The sequence below is a fragment of the Camelina sativa genome, chromosome 11, assembly GCF_030686135.1.
Source record: "Camelina sativa cultivar CO46 ecotype springtype chromosome 11, ASM3068613v1".
NCBI lineage: Eukaryota > Viridiplantae > Streptophyta > Magnoliopsida > Brassicales > Brassicaceae > Camelina > Camelina sativa.
The window spans coordinates 29,952,176-29,964,201 of record NC_141890.1 but is presented as its reverse complement, the minus strand read 5'-3'; the positions used below and the strand labels follow the sequence as shown (position 1 = coordinate 29,964,201).

The 12,026-nt window shown below is 35.2% G+C and overlaps 1 protein-coding gene, 1 long non-coding RNA gene and 1 pseudogene across 2 annotated transcripts; 2 read left to right on the top strand and 1 right to left on the bottom strand.

Moving 5' to 3' along the window:
* Positions 1-593: 593 nt before the first annotated feature.
* On the bottom strand, positions 594-2,538 carry LOC109127576 (uncharacterized). Its single transcript, XM_019232523.2, has one exon. The coding sequence runs from the start codon at positions 2,403-2,405 to the stop codon at positions 714-716; it is 1,692 nt and encodes a 563-aa protein (XP_019088068.2). The 5' UTR covers positions 2,406-2,538; the 3' UTR covers positions 594-713.
* An 831-nt stretch (positions 2,539-3,369) lies between these two features.
* Positions 3,370-4,875, top strand: LOC104724408 (uncharacterized). Its single transcript, XR_757650.3, has 3 exons — positions 3,370-3,729; positions 3,922-4,041; positions 4,381-4,875. It is a non-coding gene; the product is annotated as an uncharacterized LOC104724408 (long non-coding RNA).
* Positions 4,876-8,967: 4,092 nt separating this feature from the next.
* Positions 8,968-9,502, top strand: LOC109127577 (non-specific lipid-transfer protein 2P pseudogene; annotated as a pseudogene).
* Positions 9,503-12,026: the final 2,524 nt, after the last annotated feature.

The following is a 12,026-nucleotide window of genomic DNA, read 5'->3' as shown; positions in this document are numbered from 1 at the left end:
AATGACTTTAAAGAAAAAGAAATCTAGTCCTTCGCAACGACCTCATAGTCATAGTTACCATGATTCTTATTTTAAATATATCAATATAGATTCTTTTGAATTATATTCTCTTACATTATTATACTAATTCTATTGTGGACTTTATAGTTTTTTTTTAGTTGGAATATTAGAACCTATTTGATACTAAAAACGTAAGGAATAACTTTAAAGAAAAGTAAAAGAGAAACAAATAATCAAAAATACGATGTAGAAGTAATAATAGATACAATGTAGAAGTCCTCAAAACTATCAAAATTATATAAAAACTCATTGAACCTTAAGTCATATAAATTACTATATTCAATACACCCATACAACTCAAATAATTTAAAATACTAAATTCAATATGCTCCCCGAAATTAAGTTTAGCACTCATAGCATTGGTAACTTTTATCACCAATTAGTATTTTCACTTGAGTATTGAGAATTTACAATCATTGAGCATAGCCAGGTGTGTATAAAACTATAATATTAAAATAAGATATGCTACCTCATTATTTTTCGATTATAAATTAATGTTGCATTCTTGTCACAAGAGAATTGAGACAGTCTAATTGTAAAGTAACTTAAATATCCTTATTTTATAATACATCATGTTACTTAAGTGAGTACAATTTTTTATGTTTATAAATTAGTTACAAGAGACATAAAAGTATGTATTTACAAACTATAAATTAATTTTCAAATAAAAATTCATAACTAAAGCCACAAGAACAGCATATGAATATATTTGAATCTGCTTTTTTGTTGAGAACAAAATCACCCATACAACGAATCTTGCATAAATAGCAAATCGGCCGAGAGAGACGATTGTTTGGAAGCAAATCAAATGACCCCTTGTTAGCCATCACCAAACTGTATCCTGGTCTTGAGTGTATTAGATCTTTAAATACACATTTAGTATGAAGAGTGGAGCCACATTCATTGCATTTGTAAAACCAAATCTTTGAATATACTTCCTCTTCGCATATCTCACAACAATATGTCACATTCACATTATTCTCACCATAGCATAAGGAGAGAGGATGATCATCGTACTTGTGTCTTACAAATGTGGGTAAAGTTGCGCATGTGAAGCATAAAATGCAGCCACCACAATCATATGTATGCTTGCAACGTAGAAAAAAACGACAATCCGAGTTACAACCTTCACACGTCGAGTAAAACCAATCAAAATATAAAAATAACCAGTGGGGATGACTTTCATGTTTAAATGCGTCAGAAATTGACGCACATCGCACATCAATGCTGAAGAACGTGGGGTTTTCAGTAAAATATGAGAAATCTGTGTAAAAACGCTGAAAACCTTCAATGCTGAGGAACGTGGGGTCTTTTTCAGGAAAATATGAGAAACCGGTGCAATGACGCAGACAAGCAACACAAAAAAACAGGTTGTTAGGGTTTGCGCCATGCTGGCTTTTAGCACACAACGTAAGTTTTTGTGTGCTTATCTCGTGTCTTTTCTTCAGAGGGAGATTAGCGCATGCATTATGCAGAATAAAATCACATTGTGTACATTTGTAGCACAATTCAGAATAAAAAGGAAGAGTGCATGCATCGCAATGTTCTCTTGGTTCTTCGAGTCTTGAGAAAGATAATGAAGCCTTAAGATGGTGTTCATGGCTAAAATGTTTTATTAGCTCTTGATCTATCACTTCGAACGGTTTGCTTTCTTCTTTTTCATCTTCTTCGGGTACGCCTTCAAGTTCTCTCCCATCCCAAACTTTTTTATTTGTTGCACATTTTGAATGAACAACGTAAGAGCAAACTGAGCAAGAATATGCTCCATAGTCTCCATTAACATGTTCATAGCATACCCCACAAATCCACTTCCCATTGGCAAGAGAATAGACATGAGAGATACGATGGTCATGGCGGTTGATGTATATAACCCGTGGTAAGAAGATGCATGCTCGATGGATTATGAAACAACATTGAAGACAAATGGACGGGTATTCAGTACTACTCAACCCACATGCATCACAAGTGAAGGGGAGTTTTATAGTTACTTGGAGAAGTGCATGGTCATGCACCTTTGTTTGGTCAAAGATCAGAGGTGTTCTCGCACAAGGGATACATATATTAAAAGAACACTGTGAACAGTGATAAAGTATCTGAGGATACCTTTGGGTTTCACAAAGACGACATAACTCTTTGTAATAGTCACAATTTATGACCTTGAGAGGGTGTTTATGACGAGAAGGCAGGTTAGCGATGAGGCATTCCTCGTGGATACAAAACGAGCAGCAATCACACTTGTAGCCTTGCTTGTTGTCATGGTGATCTTCGTAGCACGCATAACATTTCGATGAGAATTTTGTATATTTTAGAGGAGATTGACATTCGTGGCATTTTCTTAGATCCATTATTGCGATGTTGGAAATTTCTTCTTACCTTTCTTTCGGACAAAGTTTTGTCTGTTCTTTTCACAGTGGTCCTTTTCTTTTGCGGGATCTTTTTGTATACTAAAAAGAAAAATGAGAGAAACAAGATCAACTAATGAATGATTCTCTTACATTATTATACTAATTCTATTGGATATTTATAGTTTAATTTTACTTGAGTTGGAATATTAGATTACCTATTTGATACTACAACGTAAGGAATATACTTTGTAGAAAGAAACAAAAAAAAACAAGATCAATATATGAATTATTCTCTTACATTATAATAGCTAAATCTATTGAACATTGGATTTTATAGTTTAGTTTTACTTGAATTAGAACATTAAATTACCTATTTGATTATTTTTTTGGTATGAATTTAAATTTTATTCAAACAAAAAGCTTGTGTTAGATTAAATGCATCCTTTTGTAGGTTTATAGTGTTTGAAAAACAGTGGGTAGAAAGCACCGAACGACAAACCCCAAACTTGGCTTCAACACCGAACGACAAACCAACTACTCTAGACACTAATATCTAACTAATAACAAAATATCATATACAAAATGATAGAAAACATATATATGCGGTGTACTAATAGTACTAACCTACTCAAACATCATTGCTATTAGTTTAGCATACGTATTCATTATATATTAGTATACAATAAATTTTATATTTACAACGATATATATATCATTAGAAACTAAAACACTAAATTGTTAAATAATAAAATAATCAAAAAAATCAAACATGTTCCTTTAGTGTACTGTGGGTGCGTATCTAATTTATTTTATTAAGTTATTAATTAATAGCATTAGAGAAACGGCTAACCACACAAATTATTTTACTTACAATGTTTTTGCTAAATAAACGATTTTTACTGCTATTAATTTTTTTTTCCAACCAAACATTACTATTAATAAAAGGAACAATTTGAGTCTTTGTGTCCTCCTCAGCTTTTCAATATTTCCTCTCGAGTTGCGATGTCAGCGTCTCTAAAATCATTTGAAAACAACCACAGACCTAAGCGTAAGCCAACAACGTTTAAGCTCCTATAATTCGAGTTCCCCTTAATAATTAAGATTAGACCTCTTACTCTTCCCTAGGGTTTTCGTTACAAATTCATCTTCTCTAAATGTCTTTCAACAACCAGCTCTCCATTGCAATAACGATTACTCTCCCCTCGATCATTTATCTCATGTGGTGGCATACCCAGTTTCAGTCTCAATAAAACAGTGTCATCGGGATCCGTTTTTGGGTTTAAGCAAGGAGAAGGAGAGAGATATAGTCATAGAGTAAACAACGGTAAATCTTTACAAAATCGCTTTCTCTGGTATTATAGAGGTTCATGCTTTTCCGTAGAAATTGCTTTGACAGTTTCCATGGTTGCTTAGATTGTCTTTCAATCAAGTTTTTATGTCCCTCGATATTCAACTTCACATAATTTTTTACCAAGTTACTAATATATTTGTAAATACCACTTCTAACAATATATAGAGTAGTAAAGGCAGGAGGAAAAACTACTCTTCAATGGTCTATGATAAATCAAAATTGATGGAGACCATGACTCTTGCAATTTCAAGAGTTGATCCACCTCTCTTATCCTTTTGACTCAAGGTACATGTCTTCTCTTCTTTAATCTTACACTTCAAGAGACCATATAGTTTTTGGTTCGTTATTTGTAATTATAATTTGAAACTCACAAGGTTACAACTTTACAGGGTTGTCTCAATTGATTAAAGGCTTTGTGTTTCTTAACATCAATTTAATATGCTATTAAAATTGAAGAATTTAAGAAAGTATAAGACGCCTATACACTTATTTTTTTCTTTAAAGAGGTCAAAAATTGTTTAAAACACAACACTAAACTTTTACACCTCAATTAAAATAATATAATATAAGTTAGGGCTGAAAGAGTGAACATATATTAACACGGAGTCATATAATTATTTGCAGGTGAGAAAGTGAAATTAAGGTGATTTCTATAATCCGTGTTTCAACGACTCTGTAATCTTGGAAATTATATTTATAGTGTCGAAAACTCCAAATTATCTTTGTTACATATGGTGAACACGTTATGCTATTTACCTCTATTAGAAATGGTGAATACCTAAAGCGCCTCCAGGTATGCAGAGCATCCTATGTTGTAGTAAAATTTTTAACCATCCATTCTCTAAGTCATGTATGTTTTCTTTCTTTTTTATGCGACGAAACACATGTGCTCTATTAATATAAAAGAACTAATGGTCCTCTGTTTGTTGTTTCATCTTTTTATTTGCATCACTAAGCTTGGCCGGGAGAAGTTTCCCAACTGAACCTATTATTAAAAGGTTGTTGACAATTGTGAACTAAGTGATTAGTTGATTAAATTGTGTGTTGTTTCATTGTTTGGTGGGAGTCGTCTTTATGTGTATGTGGGTTTGGAAAATTCTACTATTGTGTTGTGCTTTACATTTGCAGTTATCTACCAGTTACTCTTCTAACGGTTAACGATTTGGTTTTATTTATGAACACCAGAACTTGCGTTACTTCTTCTTCTAATGTGTCAACACAGCCAAAACTCCGATCCCATAAGAGAGATGTATAGATGAGAACAATACTATCTAGACTAATAATAAAAGTACATATATATAGTATTAAATAAATTACAATGAAAAAAATAATAGATAAAATCAAACAATTATAAGTACCATCTAAGTTTAACTAAACTGATAGATAGAGCATCGATCACATGATTGTGTTCCATATATAGTCAAGAAACTAAAAAAAATTAAGACCAACTTAATCAACTTAAAATCCCAGTAGTCAAATATACCGGACGTAGCCCAGGTTAATCTCTAGTTAATTAAAACAGAATTACAAAATTGGTTGCCCAAACCGAAATAAAAGAGTTTACGAAAGAAATTTCAGAATGAAGAGATCTTGAAGATCTATCAAGACAATCAACCTTCAAATTAGACGCACGTGAGACTCTAAAGATGGTAAACAGAGGGAAAGACTCCTTGAGCAAGGTGAAATCATCCAAAAAGTTTGATAAAGCCGGTCAATCTTCAGGGGTTTGCACCATCGCTAGTAGCTCCGTAGAATCCGTCTCAAAACTCTAACAACACAATCCCCCAGAGATAATACACTCCATAGCCCACAAACAGTGCTTTGAGTTCCGAATGAAGTGGGGATGGACTTCGTCTAAGACACTTAGCTCCTAACATTAAGGTCTTCTCCTCACCATTACAAAACCACTATCCCAAACCCGAATGGATTTCTGTTACTTTCCAAGAACCATCAATCTGGCACCAAGGAGAAGAATTCCGGTCAGCCAAGGGAATAAAAGCGTCCGACAAATTCGCTGCGAAAAAGTGTGCCTCCTCTCGTAATAACTTGTCACACAAAGCCTGGTCAATAAATTCGCTGGTGAGTGGTCAGGATGGTGGGACGCGATGACCGAATAGGCACGACCAAACGTGCACGACCGAACGGGAGCGAACGAATGGTTCTGTCGGACATGTGTCTTTTGGGGTCTAGACATCGGCCATGACCCTATTTATACAGGGCGCATCATCATTCCAAACACATCAGCGGAAATCAGAAAACACAGTAAAATCTCGAGTGTGATCGAGAGAGAGATCAAGAGATAGATTTCTAAGGCCGAGAGTTCAGCGAGTAAGTTTGGAGTGTCAGAGGTACGGTACAGTACCGACCTTATGGGTTCTGAGGGATGGGGTAGTTGCATCTACGAAAGGAGAGTGATCGTGGAAAGGCAACTGTTTAGGCGCGAGACTCATGGCCGGGAAGATGAGTGGTGGTTTTAAGGGTAGTTAGGATCGATTATACAGCTTGTACTAGCTTATATGCAAACTCATAAGTTGTATCGAATCCTTTGATTATTTAATACAATACCTGATTGTTTGCCTTACTCTAAGTTTATATCATATAGACTCTAAGTATTGAATCACAGAATGTGCGAATGAACTTTGTTTAAAGAATGGACCATAAAATATGACTAAGTAGCGAGTAAGGGACGAGACAACCTCACCGGCCATCGCATGTCCAGGGCCGGGGTCTTTCACCCATCTTGGTTTTTCAATCCTGTTTTTAAAATTTTGAATAGGAAAGGTCGTTTGTTCTCAAATCCGTTATGTCGATGTTGGTATTATTGTCTCCAAAGCGCCATTAATTGCTTATTACCGACATCGTTAAGTACCAATACCCAACAACCATCTTCTTGTCTGAAGCTCAGGACGGTTTATTCTTTGTCCGTGTATTGCCGTTTACAAACTTTTTGTGGAATTCTTGAACACAAAATCCATGGCAGAGAGGATCCACCTGGTATGTTACAACTTTACACTTATTTTTTGCGAATCATGTTATTAGCTTCATTGGTGAATTCTACTGCCCCCAAGCTTTTGAAGTCCCCTGGCGCCATCAATTGCTTATCCCTGACATCGGTAAGTACTAATACCCAACAACCATCCTCTTTTATGAAGCTCAGGTCTGTTTATTCTTTGCCCGTGTCTTGCCGATTAAAAACTGTGTGGGGAATTCTTGATCACCATTTTCATGGCAGAGAGGATCCACATGTTATGTTACGGCTTTACACTTACTTTTTGCGTATCCTGTTATTAGTTTCAATGGTGAACTTTACTGCTCCCAAGTATCTGAAATCCCATGGCGTTTTAGTTCGGAATTCAAATTGTTGAGGCTGTGATTATGGTCTTAGAGATTTCTCTACCAACAACCACCCCTCGACAGTTCTAGCTACCTACTTCATCCACCACCTTTCTGCCATCACTTCTACAATCTGGATCCTAGCAGCCTTAGCTCGCCCTAAGGAAGGTCCAGTTTCTTTAGTTAGTGTTTCAAAACATGCTCCAGCCGATTATAAAACCATAATCTCCCATGGTATGGCTTATGCTGTACTTCAAGCCGGCGAGACTCATAGCCATAAATACATTACCAACGTCATTTTGTCATGTGACAATGACAATTTTTGTCTTCCATTGAGCTACTCATAGAAGACTGTTCGACAATCCTTGATCTCACATGTGTCAAACCGCTTCATAGCCTTTGCCTCAAAGCTCTCTGGGTCTTTATGTCGATCATCTTTATCTACCTTTGTTTGGAATTGGGGAATGCCCTTATCTTAAAACTTTGGATCTTTGAATTCTTTTCTCTGTACTTGGCTTTATAATGAATAAAATCAAGTCTTTGTTCAAAAAAAAAAGTAAAATGCCATAATTAGATTTATTTTATAATAAATTATGTTATTTTAATCAATACGGTGTACCGCAGGATAATATTTTTAATAATTATTAAGAAAATTTTTTTTGTTGATTTTTTTTAAAAAATATGTTTTGATTGATATTTAAATTCTATAATTTTTTATGAATTTTATTTTTTGTGTTTGGTTTGGTTAGTATTGGCCTAACACCTATCGTTAACTCATTTGATATCAAACTAAAATATTTTGTGTATTTTAGTAGACCAACCCGTAAAAAACTATAAATTATATTTATGTAAACTCTGACCCGCTATCTAAAATGATCCTCAAGAATTTAATTTAATTTATTTTAAATTATAGATACTAATTTCTTTTAGAATTATTTAAGTTATGTCTTTTTATATTACAAATTTCTTAAGTTTTGATATTTATTCAAATGGGAAGGGTTTAATTGTGTACATCTTACAAATAAAAGGTTACTTTACCAAACGTACTTCCAAATTAATAATTGGAGGATGTTTAAAAAGAAATTACAAAAGAGAGGATGAAAATTACAAATTGTAAAATAATTTCAGTACTAATATTCCCAATACACTTGTGGCTTGTACCTATCACTTAAGTCTTCAACACCCCGAAACAAAATCTTTATAATTGAAGTCACAACAAATCTTGCATACAACAAAGTCTTTTATATGATGACTATACTTGTATCTGCTTTTCTGTGGAGAACAAAATCACCCATACAACAAATCTTGCATATATAGCAAATCGGCCTAGAGAGATGATCTAGTCATCTAGACCTCCTCCGTTTTATCTTTTAGGAGTATTATATAAATACAAATGGCCTTAACACACGTAAAACAAACGTGGGTCACTGTCTTGTGCAGAAAACTAAAGAGATTGGTGACACTAAACGTTGATCTTCTTTCACATGATATGTTAAGTAACTTGGCATTATACGTATGATTCAGTTCTTGTCATAAGTGCTTTGCGTATACTTTGTTAAGTTTACAGAGGGGGACCTTTCCTATTGTTGCCCCTCATGGCCTCATGGGTGAGTAGTTATCATTTCAAGATCATATATTTGACTAGTCACACATTTTTATTCAAGATCTATTGATTAGTCAAACATTGTTTAGTCAAGCATTAAATATTTTCAATTTTAATTCAAACTTTGATAGTTTGATTCCAATAATGTGTCACCTCTATAGGCCGATTTTAGGAATCAAACTATCAAAGTCAAACATTGTTTAATTCAAATCTTGCATATATAGCAAATCGGCCTAGAGAGATGAAATTACACTAAAATAAATGTTATTAAAAATACAGAATATGTTAGCTACCTAAAACACACACACTTTCCTATTGCAAAATAATACTCCATCTATATATATAGCTTCACCATCCAATTAAACAAAACTCATAATCAATATTCATACATTTTCTAATCAAAAAATATATATATCTATTAGAATTAGATAGAAAGAGATAGTAAGGGCACAAGGAATGAAGATGAAGTTAACTGCATTAGTTTTCATCGTGTTTGTTCTGTTCTCTCTGTCTCTGTCCAAAGCAGAGGCGGCATGCGACATCCAAGATTTTAAAGTATGTCTACCAGCAGTTATAGGAGGATCCCCACCGTCGACGGAGTGTTGCACCAAATTAAAAGATAATCAATCATGTTCTTGTTTTTACTTAAAAAATCCATTGGTTGTTCCATATAAGACATCTTCTAAACAAGTTTTAGAAGCTTGTGGTATACCTGTTCCTGTTTGTTAAAACTTAGAATATTTATAAAATAGTAATTATTATTTTATGTAATAATGTCTATCATATATCTATATTAACATTTTTACAGCAGTTTTGACAAAGTAGGCTTAGAATTGAAACATATTTACGAACAGTGCCATTATCATTAAATATATTAGATTTATAATTTTTGCGATTAATTAAATTAGCGTAAGGTTTTCAGATTTTGTTAACAATTACTTCATCTAATCGCGACTTTCCAAAACAATCGGACTAAGTTGTATTCATTCCAACAATAATTTGTATCAAATCTATGAGAATATTCAATAAACAGTGCCTTATGTTTTCTATAATTTATTTATGCAATAAATATTGAATATTAACATTTATTTCAAATTGTTATATTTTCTAATTTTAAAGTTTGCTCAAATTAGCGTATAATTTTATTGGCCGGTGAAGTGAAGGGATTTCTCAATTTATAATTTGATTGAGGTTAGTTTGATTCATTTCTCTACACTACCTACTGATGATTTCTCTAGACACTTGGATTATGTATGTATGTGTCATTTTTTGTGCTAACAATTTGTAGGGTATAGACGTATGTGTGTGTGTATCCACTGTTATTTTGTGAGTTTTTTTTTTTTTTTCTTGAAGCACTGTGTTGGTATCGCAACAGATTATAGTTAGAAAAAACTTTTTTATTTTTCTCACGATATGGTGAAAGCGAGATAAGGATTTGTGCCAAGATCAACCAAGTTGGGATTTGGGATCAAGAGAGTGGGTAAACCGAGTGGTATATAAGTTTGAGATTTTTGGCTATATAGAATCCTTCTTTTTTTCTTGGCATACAGAGAGGAGTTGGAATCAAGTGCAAAGGCGGGATTGTAATGGTTTGATGCTTCCTCTTTTATTACCTTTGATTGTTTTTTTATCTTACTTTGTGAATGATAGATCGTCCAACACTCTTTTAAAGGATATCTGGTGTGATAACCCGTCCAGCGAACTCCACTAGCTCTTCGCTAGCTGCTCCAATGGACCGTCCGTGGACACCACTAGCCAATCGCTAGCTGCCCCAACGGATTAATTGGTGACAGTTTGTCTTGTGGGAAGGTTGTTAAAGGGTGGAGACCAGGGTTCGAGGAACGTCTGGCGCACCAATAATCTACTGGTGGATTTGGATGAGTAGTTCCATTCCACGGTGAGTGATTATGATCGATGCCCTGCAAGGCCAGCTTGGGGTCCGTTGGGGTAGCTAGCTGTTGGCTAGTGGGATCCACAGATGGTCCGTTGGTGTAACATCCGCGAACCAAAATCCGGTTTAGGGGATTGCATCGATCGATGCAGGTTCAGTTTTCTGCGGACGAGTTAAGTTAAACGCTGCGTTTTGGGTTAGGGAAAACCCTTAACACGAGTTTTGTCTCATTAGTCGGGTTTTGGCCGCTTTTGAGAGAAAAAGAAAGAGAAAAAAGTTCTCTAAGTGTTCTTGAGTGTTCTTGGTGATTTCTGGAGATTGGAAGCTGTTCCTGTAGAGATCTGTAGCTGGGATCGTTGTAGGAGCTTCCTGGAAGTGTTTTCTTGTTGGTTTAAGGTTCAGATTCGTCTTGGCAAAGGTAAGTGCAGGACCATGGCTTATCTAAGCTAGAGCTTCTCTGATCTACTTGTTTATGTGTTGTTAGGCTTGTTAGATGGTTATTTTGGACGTTAGGAAGCTTTCTTGTGGCTTGGGATCGAGTTTTGTGGTTGCAGGAACATAGATCCGTCGAGAAGCTTTGGGGAACACGATGCTCGGCATGTTGCATCGGTCGATGCACTTTGTGCGTCGGTCGATGCAAGTGCGAGGACGGCGCGTAAAACCTAGGGTTTTCGTGTTATGTCGAGCATGCGTCGGTTGATGCAGTGCGAGTGTCGGTCGATGCATATGTAACTTGCATCGGTCGATGCATCCCTTGTGTCGGTCGATGCATCCCCATGTGGTGTTGGTCGATGCATGTTGGTGTCGGTCGATGCAGAGTCCTGGTTTGTTATTTGTGTTTGTTGATTGTTGGTTGATGGTTAGAGATGTCTCTATTGCTTGTGTGTATAGCTCAGTAGATGGGAGGATTGCCTTACTGAGTGTTTATAAAATACTCATGCATTGCAATTTGTGTTTGTGGTGCAGGTAAAAGCAAAGTGTGATCGTGGAATCAAGGCAATGAAGAGGAGGATGTTCTAGGGACTCGATTGGATGTTGTCTGGCATTGCTAGGTTGATAGAATTGGGTCATTAGAAACATTGCTAGGTTGCCGGTTTTATATTTCATGATGTTTGGTATTTGGATATTACCTATGTTATGATTATTGGATATTTATTGGATATTGATATTTGTTATTCCGTTGTTGGTTGTGATTGTGGTTAGGTGGCTAGTGGGTTTGGGACCACTAGTTGTAGTTACTCATTATTATTATTACTATTATTAATAATATTATTTACTATTAAAAAAAAAACAGATCAGGTCATTTCAGTTGGGACAGCTAGCGGGAGGTTAGTGGGATCCGCGGGACAGATTGTCACACCTGAATTCTGGTAAAGAGAATTTATGATCTAATGAGATTGAAGAAATACAGAATCGAACCACCGTTCATAGAAAAGCTTGACT